At 41.9% G+C, this 18,584-nt stretch overlaps 1 protein-coding gene across 1 annotated transcript in view; it reads left to right on the top strand.

Annotated features, from left to right (window-relative positions):
* Nucleotides 1-3,311: 3,311 nt before the first annotated feature.
* Nucleotides 3,312-18,584, top strand: part of bmp1a (bone morphogenetic protein 1a) — a 50,332-nt gene continuing 35,059 nt past the window's right edge. The window contains exons 1-6 of the mRNA XM_021621495.3: nt 3,312-3,747; nt 14,225-14,338; nt 15,346-15,489; nt 15,801-15,918; nt 17,579-17,757; nt 17,981-18,086. Coding sequence (XP_021477170.3) covers nt 3,603-3,747; nt 14,225-14,338; nt 15,346-15,489; nt 15,801-15,918; nt 17,579-17,757; nt 17,981-18,086 — 806 coding nt within the window. The 5' untranslated portion in view covers nt 3,312-3,602. The remainder of the gene's footprint in view (nt 3,748-14,224; nt 14,339-15,345; nt 15,490-15,800; nt 15,919-17,578; nt 17,758-17,980; nt 18,087-18,584) is intronic.

Here is an 18,584-nt window from a genome sequence, read left to right as displayed (position 1 = left end):
AATTCCTCTTTTGGCCGCCTTTCCTTCCAGTTCTTTGCTGCCAATAACTGGGACGAATTGCAAAAATCACTGAAGCTGGAGACTCATATCTCCCTCACTATCTTTAAGCATCAGCCATCAGAGCAGCTTACAGATCATTGCACCTGTACGTAACCCATCTGTAAATAGCTCATCCAACAACCTCATCCCCATATTGTTATTTATTTTATTTATATATATTTTTTTGCTCCTTTGCACCATAGTATGTCTACTTGCACATTCATCTTCTGCACATCTCACTCCAGTGTTTATTTGCGAAATAGTAATTATTTCGCCACTAAGGCCTATTTATTGCCTTATCTCCCTAATTTTACTTAATTTGCACACACTGTATATAGACTTTTGTATTGTGTTATTGACTGTACGTTTGTTTATTCCATGTGTAACTAACTCTGTGTTGTTGTTTGTGTCACACTGCTTTGCTTTTTATTGGCCAGGTCGCAGTTGTAAATGAGAACTTGTTCTCAACTGGCTTATCTGGTTGAATAAAAGTGAAATAAAAAAATACTGTATGTGGGAATGTCTTATGTCCGTTCTACATGTAGTGTTTGTACATGGAATATTCCTCAACTGCATATATCATAAATTGCTATTGTAAGCAGAAGTATTATGTTCAACAACTGACATTTTCAGAAATTATTTTGGCACATACTTTGGTGCTTACAATTCATTCTCTATTGTCATAGATTTGGTGGGCACTGTCATCTGTGATCTTTGTGATATGACTTTCTTAAGCAAGTACTGATGAAACTGTCACTTCATGTTTCTTTTCTTAAAGTCTACAAACGCTCTACAGTCGTGGCCAAAAGTTTTGAGAATGACACAAATATTAATTTCCACAAAGTTTGCTGCTTCAGTGTCTTTAGATATTTTTGTCAGATGTTACTATGGAATATTGTATAATTACAAGCATTTCATACGTGTCAAAGGCTTTTATTGACAATTACATGAAGTGGATGCAAAGAGTCAATATTTGCAGTATTGACCCTTCTTTTTCAAGACCTCTGCAATCCGCCCTGGCATGCTGTCAAATACCATTCTTGCATAATCAATGCTTGGAGTTTGTCAGAATTTGTGAGGTTTTGTTTGTCCACCCGCCTCTTGAGGATTGACCACAAATTCTTAATGGGATTAAGGTCTGGGGAGTTTCCTGGCCATGGACCCAAAATATTGATGTTTTGTTCCCCGAGCCACTTAGTTATCACGTTTGCCTTATGGCAAGGTGCTCCCTCATGCTGGAAAAGGCATTGTTCGTCACCAAACTGTTCCTGGATGGTTGGGAGAAGTTGCTCTCGGAGGATGTGTTGGTACCATTCTTTATTCATGGCTGTGTTCTTAGGCAAAATTGTGAGTGAGCCCACTCCCTTGGCTGAGAAGCAACCCCACACATGAATGGTATCAGGATGCTTTATTGTTGGCATGACACAGGACTGATGGTAGCACTCACCTTGTCTTCTCCGGACAAGCTTTTTTCCGGATGCCCCAAACAATCGGAAAGGGGATTCATCAGAGAAAATGACAGTACCCCGGTCCTCAGCAGTCCAATCCCTGTACCTTTTGCAGAATATCAGTCTGTCCCTGATGTTTTTCCTGGAGAGAAGTGGCTTCTTTGCTGCCCTTCTTGACACCAGGACATCCTCCAAAAGTCTTTGCCTCACTGTGTGTGCAGATGCACTCACACCTACCTGCTGCCATTTCTGAGCAAGCTCTGTACTGGTGGTGCCCCGATCCCATAGCTGAATTAACTTTAGGAGACGGTCCTGGCGCTTGCTGGACTTTCTTGGGCACCCTGAAGCCTTCTTCACAACAATTGAACCACTCTCCTTAAAGTTCTTGATGATCCGATAAATGGTTGATTTAGGTTCAATCTTACTGGCAGCAATATCCTTGCCTGTGAAGCCCTTTATTTAACATGTTTATAATCTTTTGACAACAGTGACGGCATGTAAGACAATTTATGATATAACACAATGGATGGCTAATTCGTCATTCGTCATACTGCATTGATATTTGATATTATTTATAACGTGTTACGCTTTGTTTTGTTTTAGATTGAATGTTTTGCATGCCAACGGTGGTTCCATGTGCTGTGCCAAGGAAGGAAGACAAATGAGTTCAACAGAGTGAAGAACACAAACTGGAAGTGTAGTCTTTGTTGTTGAAAATGTATGCTATACCCCATCCACACTGAAGAGGCTCTGAAATGTACATCAACCAGGGATAAAGAGAAAGTTAACACTGTGAAATGTTTCATACTTAATTGAATTTAAGTGTCTGTTGACATGTTGGAAAATATTAAAGGTCTACAATTGGTTTAATTTGTCAATATTACATTTTTATTAATTGATTTACTGGCCACCGTTACTGTGGTTACATGTTCAGTATATATATTGACCAGCAAACCCCCTGCAGCCTACCTCACTAGCTCATTCTCCATCTCTGCTTTGGACAATTAATAGCATGACTCTCATACTTTGCCCTTTTCCTTTATGGTTGATATTAATGACGAAAGGAGATATTATCTGTCTCTCTCCTATTGTGTACCACTGTTAAATACTGTGGAAAAATAAAAAAATATGGAAAATAAGTACTTAGAACTACCAATTATTGTCGATAAATATTAAAAAAAAGGGTAAACACAACACTGGACTGAACCCCCTAATGGTCAAACTAATAATAATGTACCACAATATAGAAATACATGACTAGGTTATGCAATATGGGTGTATATCCACTGCATGCTTCTTAGGTGTGTAATTGACATGCCCAAGGAGCTATTGCAAATTTAAAATGATGTACAATGTACTTTACACTGCGTGATTTTACAGTACACAAACAAGAGTGTGCAATATAGAAGGGTAATCAGCGGACATTAGTCACTAAGTCACATGACCAAGGAGCTATTGAAATTCTACATTTTGAAAAATAATTTTAAAATCTTGTGAGATGAAAATGGACAAACTTAAGGGTGTGCAATGTGTAGGTCAACTGAGTGGACATTCTGAAACTTGTTTGAAGTCACTAGGTCACATGACCAAGGAGCTATTGAAATTTTACATTTGGAAAAATTCATTTAAAATCATGTGAGATGACAATGGACAAACTAAAGGGTGTGCAATGTGTGTCTATGCCATCGGGTACAACCAGTTTTGAAAGTGTTAGGAGTAATAGTTAAAGAGCAACATTTTGATTTGTCACTATGTTGACAGTCCCTAACTGCTGTTGGTGGACGTAAGGGAACTACAGGCGAATATCCGTCGAATATCCAACCTGAAACTGTCTTTACCTCGGTCCTCTCCAGACATACCAACGCGATGATGTGCCACGATCACCGAAGTTTGCTGGCAAATGCACTAGCCCGGAGCACGACTAGGGGAGCGAATCACTGCCCCAGAATCAAGACATTGTGGAGAGGCTGAGCTCTGATTTTAAACCCGCCCTCCGGAGAGATCTCATTTCCCCCAAAACCTCCCATTTTCTCTCTCTCTCTTTCTGTCCCTCTCGTTCCTCTTGTTCTTTACCTCTTATTTCTCGTCTTTTGCTGTACCCCTCACTCACGAATCATGGATCTCACAACGAGATGTTTGTTTCTTCTATCCTGCTTTTGCATGATATCGGCGATCGATTTAGAAGCAATAGAAACAAGCTACTATGTGGAGCCCACTGCCACCTCAGATGTGATCGACTATAAGGATCCCTGTAAAGCTGGTAAGCTTTTGGAATGCTTTTTATCTAACATTTATGTGGACCTAAAACATGCCACGAAATGCTTTTATGTGTTTGGAAGTGAGGGATATTCATTTTGGAGATGACAGCGGGGAATCGAGTTTTAAAATATATATTTTTAAATTATTCTTTATTTTTTACATATTGTCATAGTTTTGCTGATTTACACATGATTGAGAATAGTAACATACTGTTGGCATAACTCATGGTGGAAAGATGGCACTCGTGGAAATAAACCGAGGACATCAATGTAATTTCTCAGGGTACATTTTTCAAAGCATGGAAAAAAAAGTTTGGAATTTTTACTGGAAGAACATAATGGAAAATGCTTTGTTTTAAAGTTTCGCCATATCTTTATCTATAGTTAAGAGTATATTTAATGTATAATCTGTCTGTGTAGTTGTCAAAAAATTTGCATTTTTAGAATAGCCTATTTAATCAAATGTATAGCCAAACTTGGAAGATTCATTTTGATAGCACTAAATCTTCACCCATTGACCTGTCGGTTGAAATTATTCAAATCCTTGCCGATGTTACTTTTACTTAAGCTATGCAAGCCTTGGTCGTGAAGAAAAACACTGCATTCTACTATGTTATTATGAGGCTCTTGTGTTCCCCAACTGGTTTTGTCATTGCGCAAAATGACGTGCATTTACTTCACCGGCTGTTCACGCGACCACTGAAAACAAGCGGCTGGAGATTGGGGTGTTGTATGCTACATATGGGGTGTATTCATTACGCCGTTTCTGTTGGAAAACATTTCACCATTTACTCCACGCGAGAAACGTTTTGCAACGAATCCGAGAATTTCTATTGGACAAATTCAGGTAGGTCCCTCCCGTTTTCGTTCCGTTTGGTTCTGTTTGGCTCATAGTGAATACACCCCTGATCTATTTCATCCTCATGTATGAATGATCTCCACTTCTGACCCCATCTAAAAACCATTAGACCCATATTGTATGTGTTCTTCTAATTATATGTTGGCTGTTATATGCAAGTTTCCTTGGACATTGCGCTCATCATCATGGGTCTTCTTCTCCCATAGCCAAGGTTGAATGGGTCTTTATTCATAATCCAGACAATAAGTGCAGCCTAATTAAACTAAATCAATACATTTGGTTTCTGTTGAAGTATCGGATTGCACCATCCCCTGTCTAGCTGATGTCTCCAAATATAAAGTCAACATTCATAACAGAATAGGCCTATATTTTGTATAGAAGAAGATATCCCAGTTGTCATCGCAATAAACACTGTGCTGTGAGTTCACTGTATCTCCTAGTGTCTTTGGGGAATTCTGAGAGATATTTTCCTCATCTGGGGAATACATTTGTTACAGATAGAGACATGGCTCCACTTAGAAATGACCCCTCTGGAAGTTCTCCCTGGTACTTAAATGTGTTGGTGCTTGTATGTGTCTCATTCTCGCTTGACAGCATCATGCAGGGGATGTGGGCTATTCCATGGTAAACAGAGTGATGCCACAAACAGCACAAACCATCATTATTTTACCAAACTTTGCATCTGCCCTGTTCTTCAGGTAAATGTGTTTTTGTAAAATGTTCCGCGGAAATTGTTAAAAGTAGTCCTCGTGCATAGAGTTGTATGGTTTGTTTAACTTTTCAATCAGTGGTTTTTGTTTTACATACATTTTAAAGAGTCGCAGCATCATTCTGTTACAGTGGAATTGACCATGTGTAAAGTCGTACTCTTCGTCACCTCCTCTTCCTCACCTCCTCTTCCTCTCTCATCAGTCCAGTGGCCTGGATTATTTGTCCTATTTTTGTAATGAGAAGAAGCTGGGTTGAGCATGACATAGAAGACCATATACCAGCCACTCTAAATTGCTGCAGAGGCAGATTATAATTCAAGTGGCATGTTGCAGTACAGAATGCATCACACACACACTGCTCATATTTCATGTGGCTTGTTTATACTCCTCTTTTGCATAGTAAGGAGTGATATGTTTTTTTTTTTTTGGGGGGGGGGGGGTTCAAGAGGTTGCTTCCTCTCCTCTACTCTCAACTCCCTACATAGATCTGTTTAGAGGAGCAACCCTTATGTAAATCATCAGTATCCGTCATTTCAGTGGTCAGGACAAATTGTTATATGTCACTTGTAAATAGTAGGATAACTGACGCATGACTAGGGTTGCAAAATTCAGTCGACTTTCAATAAATTCCCTGGTTTTCCCAAAATCACGGTTGGAGGTAACCAGGAATAAGCAGGAAAGCAGGAAATCCAGAATCTTCCAACCAGGATTTTTGGAAAGCCAGGGAATTTATTGAAAGCCCTACACATGACTCCAGGTAAAGAGCCCCCCAAAAGCAGGGTCAATCGATCAGTACAAGTGCTCCAAAGTGGTATTCCTAAATGTAAAAAATGATGTCTTCAAATAAGGATGATATGTTTTGGCTGGAATTGAGGATGCAACATGAACAAAGATGTAATTTGCAAGAATAACTCCCACCCACGTCAAGCCTCTGAGCCCCCTCTCCCCTCCTCAATCCCAGCTCTTTCCACCTGCTCCTTCAGCATGCTCTACATTTGTTAAATAATCCAAGGGATGGCTGATGTTGACCCGGATCCAACTTTTGTACTCTTTTTCCCAAAGATATGCTGCACCTATGATTCAGCCCTATTTCAACTCACTCAAACGTCTTCACTCAATGACTCGCTCACTGACTCACTCACTCACTAGTTTACTTGTTCATAATGCTAGAGCGCAAAAGGTGACAACCACTGTCAGCAATCAAAACTGCTGTTGTGTTCCTTCACTCACTTGGCCTCGTGCCTGTATAGATTTCTACTCTTATTTCCCCTTAAGGACACCATTGCATTGAGTCAATTTGATAGCTGTCTGCTGCTCAAGGTTAGCTTTAGATCAATACAATGGACAGAGTGTGCTTTCCAGCTGACAAGATTAAACGATAAATTAAACCAATCATTTAACTTTAGGTTCACTTGAGCAAAATATAATTTCTAACATTCATTAAAAATGTATATGGTGAAAAGCCATTTAAAGCTGATAGTTAAATGATGGAAAATGCCTTAGTTCACAGAGCTCCAACCTTGGTAGCATCCCTGAAACTAATTTAAGACTGTAAGAACCCATTGAGATTAGATCCACTCACTTTCTATATGAAAAATGGATGAGAGCAAGTCACGCTCAATGTCTTCTCTATTTAAATAATGATACATCTTCAAGAGAGCAGAAACTGAGTTGACATTTGATTATGGATTATAATGGGGTAGATGACTTAATCTACCAAGGAGCGTCTTGCAAGGGTTGAGTCTCCTGAATTTTAAATCGTATCCTAATTTGTATTCTGACATCAGTCTGCGGGCTTGCCCTGTGTTTGAGCTCCTCTACTCTAAGCATTACCAAGAGACATCTGCTGTGTAGCCTATAGGGAGGGAGAGGAGACCAGTCTCAAGCAACCCCCTGCCCTCACTTATGCAAGTGGTTTTCCGTCTCGCCCAGCCCCTCTCCTCTCCCCTCTGACTAGCTCTGGCAGTTCCCACAGACTGTAGGTCATTCACACCATGCCAGGGCAGAGCTGCTGGAAGGTGGAGGGCAGGCTGGGCAGACTGGCCACACCAGCGTAAGGTGAGTGCAGCCCATTCAGAGGGGCTTGGCAGCTTATCCCGGGGCTGTTTACTGGCCCTGAGAATTGCATGTGTGCCTATAACCCAAGCCTTTAATCATTCCCGCCTTTACTTGTGCATTTGGCTATGAGCTAGTCTCTGACTTGATAATAAACACAGGATTATGGGGTGATGAGGGATGGTTCGAAGGCAGGCAGCCGTCTGATGCCTTTTATCATCTGACAAGTTTAGTTTGATAATTCCCTGATTTTATTTCAGGTGTCCTCAGTTGTTGAGAGTATGACCCAGAGGGAGCTTGTTGCTTGAGGCCCTGTTCTCTTGCCAGACATGGAGAGCTCACATGTATGGGTTCAAATCCTGGATCTTTATATAACTCACAATGCAAAATGTGATCCTAGCGTGTATAGGCATTCAAGAAACAGAGAGTGAAGTGTGAATGGTTATCCTCAAACAGATGTAGTTACTAGTGCGATTGACAGTAAGAACCAGATGTTTGTCATTGGAGGCGCCTCTTTGAGGGGTGATTCTATTAGTCAGCGAAAAAAACAGTAGGAATGTCAGTATTGTTGTAGAAATGTTTTACTCATAGTATGGCTTGATAATGGTTGTTAAATGGTTTGTTGATTTACTTCTAAACTTTACCTCTCTATTTCATTATTTAGTTCATATTGCTCCTAGAAAGCCCATTATCATTACAAGGCAAATAGTTATCTAAAGGGTAAGCAGCCATGTATGGAAGATGAAATGTATACAAACCAGCCCACCCCACACACAATGTAGTTTACATCAACAGGTTTGCTCCTGTAGTTTTCAGGTGATTAGGGTGCCATAATGTGTGTGCATTTGTGGGGAGTGGGACAATTGATTTGTTGTCAGCGCTAAGAAATAACAAATGCCGTGGGAGTGCTCATTTAAATGACTCAAAGCACGCCCAATTAAGCAACAATAATGATGCTAAACAAGCAAAATGGGGACTTCTTTACAGTTCAGTCCCATTTGCCATTCAGTTTGACTGTTCATTTGATCTTCATTACTGTTCAACTGGATATAGTATTGTTTTCCAAACCTGTAGTTTCTTAGAAGTCTCTCTTGATTTTGAACATTATTTTTTATTCATGGAATATTTTAAGAGGGTTTGAAGTCTATTTGTGACTCCAATGCATCTTTTAAGCATATCTCAGCTTGACTAATGAATTCAAGTCATATCTTAAGCAACTCTTCTCTAATCTCAGATCTGTACCTTATGTAGCTAGCTATGTAGCTAGCGCTCTTGACGAGCAATGCATTGCCAAGATGTGCATTGCCAAGATAACAGATGTAATGTGTTGCAATGGTTACATGATCATGGAACTCTATAATTCTGATTATTTAAAAATGTTATGGACATACAGTTTGGAAGTTATTGGAGAACACTGTCAGTCAACATTAAGCTTACATTTTAGACATGGATAAATATTGGGAAATTAGATCTAGCTAATGGGCCTGATGGAGTGTGAAATGTGTAAATTGAGACAGGCGTTTAAACGTGTGGCTCTCCAGCTGAAGCTGTCTTCATGGTGTCAATAATAGGACTCAGTGGGGTGGCAGTAACTCTGGCCTGATCTCTGCTGTGGTGCCTGATGAGACTTCTAGGCTTTTATTGGAGTGTTATCCCCCCTTGAATCTGGGGCTTTAGCTTGAGGCTTCTCCGGAACCTCTCTCCTAATTACACCTTAGTTATCTTTGAAATGAGTATACAAGTTGAGTTTGTACTCCTGCCTTGGGCTGAAATTGCAGTGTGAGGAAATGTCAGGGTAAGCATTTGTTTAAGATTAACAGCTGGAGTTGTTTTTACAGGAAAGGGGCATAATATTTACAATACTCCCACTCCCACCAGCTCTTACTGGAGTTATAAGCTTTTCATAGATCGTAAGATGCTGTTGCCTCACTATTCATGATGCTTTCTTCGTTTTTTTCTCTCAGACATTTTAAAGATGAAGTGTACTCGTTGTGCCTCCTGTTGCTGTATCTCCCTGTTGTCTCACTTTAGCCAGTATGTGTGGCGTCAGATAGGGTTTGCAGGCACAGAATGAAACCTGAAAAGTGATACCTGTACTGACATCAGATGGTAATCATCTTAACTCAATACAGTATTGGCTTCCATTGGAATTCAAATGCAAAGTTTGTTAAAGAACACATTCACTGTGAAAGGCGTCGCCATGTCATTGTAATGCATTTCAAGCACACGTCAGCTGTTTTTTTCCCCTCCTCCCCCTCGTCTCAGGGTCTTCGATTGGGGAAAATGCCATTTTTCTTCAGGGAAACTGAGTCCTACAGATGTCTAAGCCTCACTTTGCCTGCACTGTGGCTCTACTGATCCAACTTTCCTTTGTGTGACAGTGGTGTTAATTTTTAGATGATGTAGCAGATGTGGTGCCCTGGAAGTCACACAGGGACAATTGCCGGTAAAGAGTGTCTGTCAGTCATGGTGTGTGTCTGACACTAAAGGAGGCCATGTCCTGGGAATTCCCTGAATCAAGTGGTGTTTAATTTGATAGAGATCTTGTGCGTACTCTTACAGGACACAGATTGATGGGGGTGGTCTGAGATTAAAGGGATTATGATGGTTAAGATTATCTAAAGATACATTCCTTCCAGCTATGGGGGAGGGGGCAGCCTGGTTACATAGACTAGACATAACATAGTAAACTTAAATCCGAGACACTGAAATTAGTGTGACATGTTAAATTTAGTATGGTTACATAAGTATGGTTACATGGTTACATAAGACAGAAGGTTAATAATGGTGCACTATGCAGACATAGCTCTGCCATTTCCTGTTTGCTAAGATTCTAATACTTTGCCGAATTTCAGTTTGTGACAAAACAGAGAATCATTGTACGAAATATATTTTCAATTACCAAAAATATAGTATTTTCAGCTTTTTGATGCTGGTGTTAAAAATCGAAAGTCAAGGAAGCAAAAATGAAACTTAAGAACGGGAAGCATAGAATTGGCTCACAGAACAGATCTACTGCTTCTTAGACTTGCTTTCAATGAGAGTGACAGATCTATAACTCATACTTCTTTGTGAGTTACATATTGCAGCTTTAAATCAAAAAAGAAAGGAGGGTGGTTGGTCGGGGTGGATGGGTCAACATATAACGTGAACGTCTAGCAACCCAAACGTTGTGTGTTCGAATATCATCACGGACAACTTTTGAATTTTAGCTAGTTAGCAACTTTGCAATTACATACTCCTTGGAATGTTAGCTAACCCTTCCTCTAACCCTAACCTTAACCTGACTCTTAACCCTAACCCTAACTGTTAGCCTAGCTAACGTTAGCCACAACAAATTGGAATTCATAACATATCATACATATTGCAAATTCGTAACATATCATACATATTGCAAATTCGTAACATATCATACATATTGAAAATTCGTAACATATGTGAATTGTAATACGTAACATATCATACAAAATGGATAATCGACATCCACAAATTAATACATACCATACAAATTGTAACATGTATATCATACTAAATGGAGGGAGACAGATTAGCATTTACTATGTTAAGTCTACCCCTGAGTCCGGGCTGCAGCGGAGGGTCTAAGTGTAACACACACACAAAGTGCAATCAATCAAATGTTTCTTCAAAGGCCGTTTTTATCTTCACATTATGTCCACATGAAAACCATATTTTTCCCAGCCACCGAGCGTGTCGCACTGATGAAAAATGCCTGTTGTGTGTTTTCCTATCATAGATGTTTATGTTAGGACACTGAAAACCATATCATCTATCAACTGGAATGAAACTATTTATCAGAGCGGAAATGATCAAATTGTTAATCTTTTAAATTCCTGTTGATATTAATACCATGCCCGCAGCTGTTGTCATTTAGTTAATGAATGTTGCTGGAAAGAGAGAGAGAGAGTGGCAGCAGTGCTATGCTCAATAATGATCTGCTCCCATCTGCCACTCTCTCTCTCATGCTCTCTCTCTGGGTTTGAATCTACACTACTAGTCTTTCTATGCTTAGTCTGTTTTGACAGGGGTGCACATACAGTGGGGTTTCTCAGTTTAAAAAACAACTGGCCAGTGCAATGGCTGCCATCCTGTCCTCTGCCCGGTGCCCCATATTGAAGATTCCAGAGATTCAGTCTGTGTCCGTGGATAATTCAAGCCAGGAGACAATGGGATTAATTCTCAATCCCTGCGAGATTTTCCTTAACCTGCAGCTTCTCCACGACGACTGGGAAGCCTGGGGAAATGAGGCCCAATGATGCAGGGGCTGTGCATTTGCTCATTTCAATCTTCGCTGTTGTCAGGGAACAATTATAGGCTGGATTAAGAGCTTGTCCCCAGAATGTTTTGTGGATGAGTGAGTGTCCACCATGGATGAAGAATACATTAGAACTCTGTGTAGGGGTGGGGGTAGGGGGACAATCCTGCACCTTGTCGTGTGGTTAGTTCTAGCATTAGGCCAGTAAATCACTGCTAATAACTAACTGAGTGCAGTATTACTGTAGCATTAAGAATTAGGTAAAGCAGGGTAACTCTTCAAATTGCAGCTGCATTTTCATCTTCCACTGTGTTAAAGGGAAGAGTACTTTGCAAATGATTTTGGACATACCTATCTTAGTGCTCACTGTCCTCTCTGTGACATCAGCCCCAAATTTCTGTTGGTTTTGTTCAAGTGCTTGTCTGTTCTCTCATCCTTTAATGCTGTCAGTCAGTTTTAGGAATCAAAAGTAAGAAGTAAGACAGTTTGTATCCATTGCATACTGTATGGACAGCTGGTAGCTAGCAATGATCAGATATACTCTTGGCACAGAGTTTCTGTATTAGTGCTGATTAGGAATAGTCTGTTTAGTGTTTCGGGGTTTTGGTCACACACAGCAATTTAGCGTTTTTCTGAGTGCAAATTCAAGGATCCCTTTGACTTCTGGTATTTCAAACGTGCCCGCAGAGCTCTGAGCGTGCCCTATCTTGCAGGCAGAGATCTACATATTTTCTTATTGCTGTCATTAGCCTGTAATCCTGCCTAGCCCCACCGCTCTACAACATGCCCTCTCTGACCCTCTCTGTTGCTTGTGGGAGACTGGCTGCATCTCAGCCAGCTACATACTGTTTCAATAATTCTCCTCTGGTAGAGAAGGGACACAAGCCAAAACCCTTTTTTTCTCTATTGTTTTCTTTCTCTTCTCTTTGAGATAATCACACACCACTATCTGACTGTTATCAAGGGCCGGGCCAATGATAGCTCAGTTATAAAAGAGCTTTGTCTTAGATGCTTTTGTAGTGTTCTAAAAACAACTATACACGCTGAACATATGCTTTCACTTTGATTCCTAGACCACAGTTTGTCAGTTCCTAGTTGTCCATCTTTCTCTATTGCACTTGATTTTCAACAACTCTGGGTAATTCTTGGGGTAACCTACTTTCACGCTCAAATTGTGAACACACAGTAGTCGGTACCATATTCACTCCAGCCACAGCAGATAACTCAATTGGGTCTGACTTGTTCTATCTCTTGCTACTCTGCCTCCTATCCCCAAGGAGTAGAACCCTCACACACAGTGAAAACATGTTTGCAAAGGATAATCTTTCTCTCTCCTCCTCACATTCTCCTCCCCATAGTGTTATGAGGTGGGCAGTGAGGATTTATGCCCTCCTCACATTCTCCCCCCCACAGGGTTATGAGGTGGGCAGTGAGGCTTTATGCCCTCCTCACATTCTCCCCCCCACAGGGTTATGAGGTGAGCAGTGAGGCTTTATGCCCTCCTCACATTCTCCCCCCCACAGGGTTATGAGGTGAGCAGTGAGGCTTTATGCCCTCCTCACATTCTCCTCCCCACAGGGTTATGAGGTGGGCAGTGAGGCTTTATGCCCTCCTCACATTCTCCTCCCCACAGGGTTATGAGGTGGGCAGTGAGGCTTTATGCCCTCCTCCTCCCCTCTTCCTCCTGCTCTCATCTTCCTGTTCAGACATGGATTACCCTGCCACCCCTTCTCTCTTCCGCCTTCCTTCCTTCCCTCCCTTCCTCCACCCCTTCACTCCACTCCTTCACAAAGAACAGGCTGTAAATCCAGCAAACGTGCTGGTGTTGAAAGCTTGTAAAACAGAGTGGCGTGTCTCTGTGGAGAGGACTCCTACCCTAACTGCTACAGAAATAGGGCATTTTAGAAAGGAATCCCATAAAGCATATTCCTCATAAAGGGTGACTGTTTGGTTATTTGTCCTTCTCCTTGGCCTCCATTTAAAAACCTATTACTTGTTCAAGGTGCCCCATATACCGTATCGAGGCAGCAACTCGCAGTATTAGGTCTGCTTGAGGACTAATTAGCGGTACAAGAATATCAGGACATGACATTTTCCCTCAGTTCTCTTAGCGGCAACTGGATTGACCCAGCACATCTGGGGTATGCTGTTCTAAAAGCTTTTGAATGTAGCTCTTATTAATTGATTTAATATGTCCTCCATTGAATGTCATACAGATATTTTCCTCCCCTGATAATATGATTTATTTAGCTTGGAGCTTATAGAGCTCTGAGATTCAGACCACACTCCTCTCCTGTTATTCAAACATTCACATAACTGCTGTTTCACAACTCTGTGTTCTGTTTGAGAGCGAGGGAGAGAGGGCTAAAGAAAAGGGAGGGATTGTGTGTGGTTGTGCGCATGTGTATCAATGTCTAGCTTTTTCACCCATGGTTTGAATGGCTGTCTATGTGATCCACGTGGTTTGTCTGACTGCAGAGCAGGAAAACCTTGAGGCTAATGGACGGTGCAAAACGATGTCCAATATTGTGAAAACACCTTAAATATGTCTGACATACTTTCTCTCTCGGTGTCTGTTTCAGCTGCCTTTTGGGGAGACATTGCTCTGGATGAGGAGGACATGCGCATGTTTAAGGTGGACCGGGTTATAAACATGGTCCAGCGGACCGTCCAGACCTTCAATCAGACAACCACAGGTGAGCAAGAGCTGTGAGGCTGACCCAGTCATGGTCATTGTGACTATAGACTTCGGCCTAGTGCCATAGGCTTAAAGCTAGCATTTTCTTATAAATGTGCCTGCCATCAGTTCTAAATGTCTGACTCCATTTGTGCATGTGCTATTATATAGTGCTGACTAAAATGTGTCTCATAGGAAAACTCCACCAGTATTTGTTTCATTAGTCCATTGTTGATATAGTCTCAAAATGTTTTGCTTGTCAGCAATCAAGTTGTCAAGATATGTACCAGAACTTTCAAAATAGGATGCATTTTGTATCACATGATGCTGCGTTTGGCATTATTCTGTATTTAGAAAGTTACATATCTTGACAACTTGATTGCTGACAGGAAAAACATTTAGGTACTAAATCAACAATGGACTAATGAAACAAATAAGAAATGATAGTTTTGGGGTGGAATTTTCATTTAATGACACAATACAAACAATTCCAAGAAAAAAGCTTTAATACGGTGAAATAGTTTCCACATTTTCCCGCCTCAAGGCCAATTATAAAAGGAGGCTTTTGCAACTCTCTCCCAGTGCATCTGCCAGGAAGATGTGTACTATGCATGAACCACTCAGCACCACGTGATGGCTCGGCTCCAACACTTGGTTGGCCATGACACGTGTTATAAACTAACAGCATGTTTATCACCAGCACTCTCAAAGTGTTTATGAAGGCGCTATAGAAAATGCTCAACAGGAGTTATAAAGCACGCTTCATTGTCGTTGTTATCTCTTTACCATTTAGGAACAGCTGAAAAGTGGTAGTCTCAAATGTTTAAGTTTCTCATGGTTTGTATTTGATGGTCTGTGAACTGTCAATTCACATAACAGGTCACTTTCTGACTCAACAGATATTATTAAGGCCCATTCTAGATTCCATAAAAAGGTGTTTTTTTTTTTTACCATGTTCTCACCGGAGTTGAACTTTTTGATTATATTGTACAAACTTAATCTTTGGCTGGGTTTTGTGAATGACAGGGTCTTCTGCAAATGAGACCAGTCGAAACATAGTGGTGCCAAACCGGCAAGGATCACACCGCAGGAAAAGGGCGGCAACCTCCAGGCCTGAGAGGGTGTGGCCAGAAGGTGTCATTCCCTATGTCATCAGTGGGAACTTCAGTGGTAAGTCCCACATCATCACTGATGTTTACTTGCCCTATGGTTCTCATATGAGCCCTATAATATAGTTCCCTACTAAAAGGTGGCAGCTGGTGTCTGTTCAGCATACTTGCATTCACAATACCTACATTAAAATGAATATCTTGGCAGCTATTCTACATAAAACATTTTATTAACTTGACTTGGGACGAATTTGGCAGTGGATCTCGAACTACGAGCAAGCTGTCAGCATTGGTACAGTATTTTATCCTCCTTTTTACATGCGTCTTATGTTCGTCAGCCTCACTGATCTCCCTTCTTCCCATCACATTCAGGCAGCCAGCGGGCGATATTCCGCCAGGCCATGCGTCACTGGGAGAAGCACACCTGTGTGACCTTTATGGAGAGGACAACAGAGGAGAGCTACATTGTGTTCACTTACCGGCCATGTGGGTGAGTCCACGGAGGTCTAGGCTCGCATCCCTCAGGAAGGAAATCTAACTGGTCAGCCTGCTCACACATGACACTCCTTTATCCACACAGCCATAATGATTTATCGCTTAAGTACTTTTCCTTACCTCTCCTCCATCGGCCTTTAGTGCTTGCTCATCCCCTCTGTCCGCAGTCTGTCTGCATGAATTGTGGTAATTGCAGCCCCCTGCAAGTACTGGGAAAGACGGCCATTCAGGCCCGAGGAATGCTTGCTGTGCCTCAGTCCTGATTCATCTTTCACTGAGCACATGTTTTTTTTTTAATGGCATCCAAGGGAGACCTCCTCAGCTTTATCATAACACGCCAGCTTTTATTCTGCGTGATATAGTTGGTCCTTTTCCCAGCTATGCATGTTTTTAAGTTCAAATGAGTTTACACAAAAACTTTAGCAGCGTTGATGGTTACATTCTGACTCGGTGCACACACAGTACATCAGTTACCAAGAAGAGCATATTAATGTGCGGATATGGAACATAAACTGCCCTTTTTCCACCCAGCTGTTGTTAGCCATTTTTTTCCTGGTAACTGGCCTCCAGAGTAACAGGGATGACATTATCCACGCAGGCGGCTGCGGTTAGCAGTGGGAATGCCTGAGCTCTGGGCTGGCCTGCTGCATATTCAGCAGGCTCCATCTGTCCTGTGCAAAGTTCAAGACCCATCTCAGGAGAGCCTGGCTGGGTTCATAGTAATTAGAGAGAGGCTGGTTGGCCCACAGGGGCGCGGTGTGTGCCCATGGACCGGGCTCCCACACTGAGCCTTTCATGTCAGGGAGGGAGAGAAAGAGCCCTGCAGTCTGCAGCCAGCCTTTATGGTCACACACTGTAACCCTCCATCTATAGTGAAGCACGCATCAATGAATGTCACCACTGTATTCGACCGGGGCACTACCGGGAGACCCATGAGGCGGTGCGCAATTGATCCAGCATCGTCCGGGTGGAGGAGGGTTTGGCCGGCTGGGATGTCTTTGTCCCATCGCACTCTAGCGACTCCTTGTGACCGGCCAGGCGCATGCACGCTGACTTCGGTTGCCGGCTGAGTGGTGTTTCCTCCGACACGTTGGTGTGGCTGGCTTCCGTGTTAAGTGAGCAGTGTGTCAAGAAGCAGTGTGGCTTGGTTGGGTCGTGTTTCGGAGGATGCATGGCTCTCAACCTTCGACTCTCCAGAGTCCACACGGGAGTTGCATCGATGGGACAAGACTGTAACTACCAATTCGATATCACGAAATTGGGGAGAAAAAGTGGTAAAAAGTACAAAAAATTAGAGATGCCAGTTGAACCACAAACTGTTGCCGTCAGCCCCTGTGTCTCTCTACAAACAGGGATTCCTTCCCTTGGCTTATTCGTTATTTGTTCACTGCCTCTGGTTTACACTTGCATGTTTGTGGAAGTAAAGCTCTATATCCGGTGTAACACGAAGTTCACAAAGTTCTTGTTACATGATTGATCTGTAGACATAAATGTAGCACTTAGATAGTACCATGGTAAGCAAGATGGCCCCTCTTGCGCTAACACTGTCATCTTTGTGTCTTTTATGTAGCCAGTTACCACAGTCTTGGGCACTAGCTTGCTACCCTGCCTGTTGACCTGTCCCTGATCTGTGTTCTGTGTGTTGGAACCTGCAGGTGCTGTTCCTATGTGGGCCGCAGGGGTGGCGGTCCACAGGCCATCTCCATTGGAAAGAACTGTGACAAGTTTGGAATAGTGGTTCATGAGCTTGGCCATGTGATTGGTTTCTGGCACGAGCACACCCGGCCCGACAGAGACGAACATGTCAGCATCATCAGGGACAACATCCAGCCAGGTAAGACAACTGTGTATGGAACAGCCCACTCATCTAACAGGGAGAGATGTCATATGAGATCAGCTTATTTTATGGCTCGATGATGAGACCATCACATGATTCTGTGATGAACATAGTTTTCCCTTTCTAGGTGATAGCCACTCACGTTTGCCATTCAGTTTGCTGGTACAGTATTTGAGGTAGGGGTAGGTTTCAGCTTCTGTTTTCTTGCTTCTATTCACAGGACAGGAGTATAACTTCTTGAAGATGGAGCCAGGGGAGGTGGACTCTATGGGAGAAGTGTATGACTTTGACAGCATCATGCACTATGCCAGGAATACATTCTCAAGGTAGGAACTGGGCTAAGTTCCACTTCATACACAGCAGAACAGACATAGAAACCAGTTGCAATCTAGGTCAGAGAACAGATTCCCAGACTGTAACTTTTGCTCTCTTAATGTTTCTCTCCATATCTGTTCTATGTTACTGCTGGAAGTTTGATCTCTTCATAGTTGGGGCTGTGGCGGTCAGGACATTTTGTAAGCCGGTTATTGTCATGCAAATGCACGCCTTTGGAACATCCACATTTTTTAAAAGTCTAAATAAATCCATTTATTATACACCATCATTATTTATTTTAAGCAGGTCTAAAGAAACTATTTCAGAAGAACCGAATATTAGTCTGCCTATTGTATGTTATCTGGCTATGCTCCATGCCATCGGCTGTAGGCTTGTTCATTTAGCAGACAAGATATGCTTATAAGTCCTGTACCATTTTTTAAATTTTATATTATACGATTTTAGAAAGGATATTTCTACCATTCTGGAGCGTGTGCGCATATGAAGTG

Source organism: Oncorhynchus mykiss, chromosome 11 (genome assembly GCF_057628025.1).
Source record: "Oncorhynchus mykiss isolate SJ-2025 chromosome 11, ASM5762802v1, whole genome shotgun sequence".
Lineage (NCBI taxonomy): Eukaryota > Metazoa > Chordata > Actinopteri > Salmoniformes > Salmonidae > Oncorhynchus > Oncorhynchus mykiss.
This window is presented reverse-complemented; position numbering and strand designations above follow the sequence as displayed.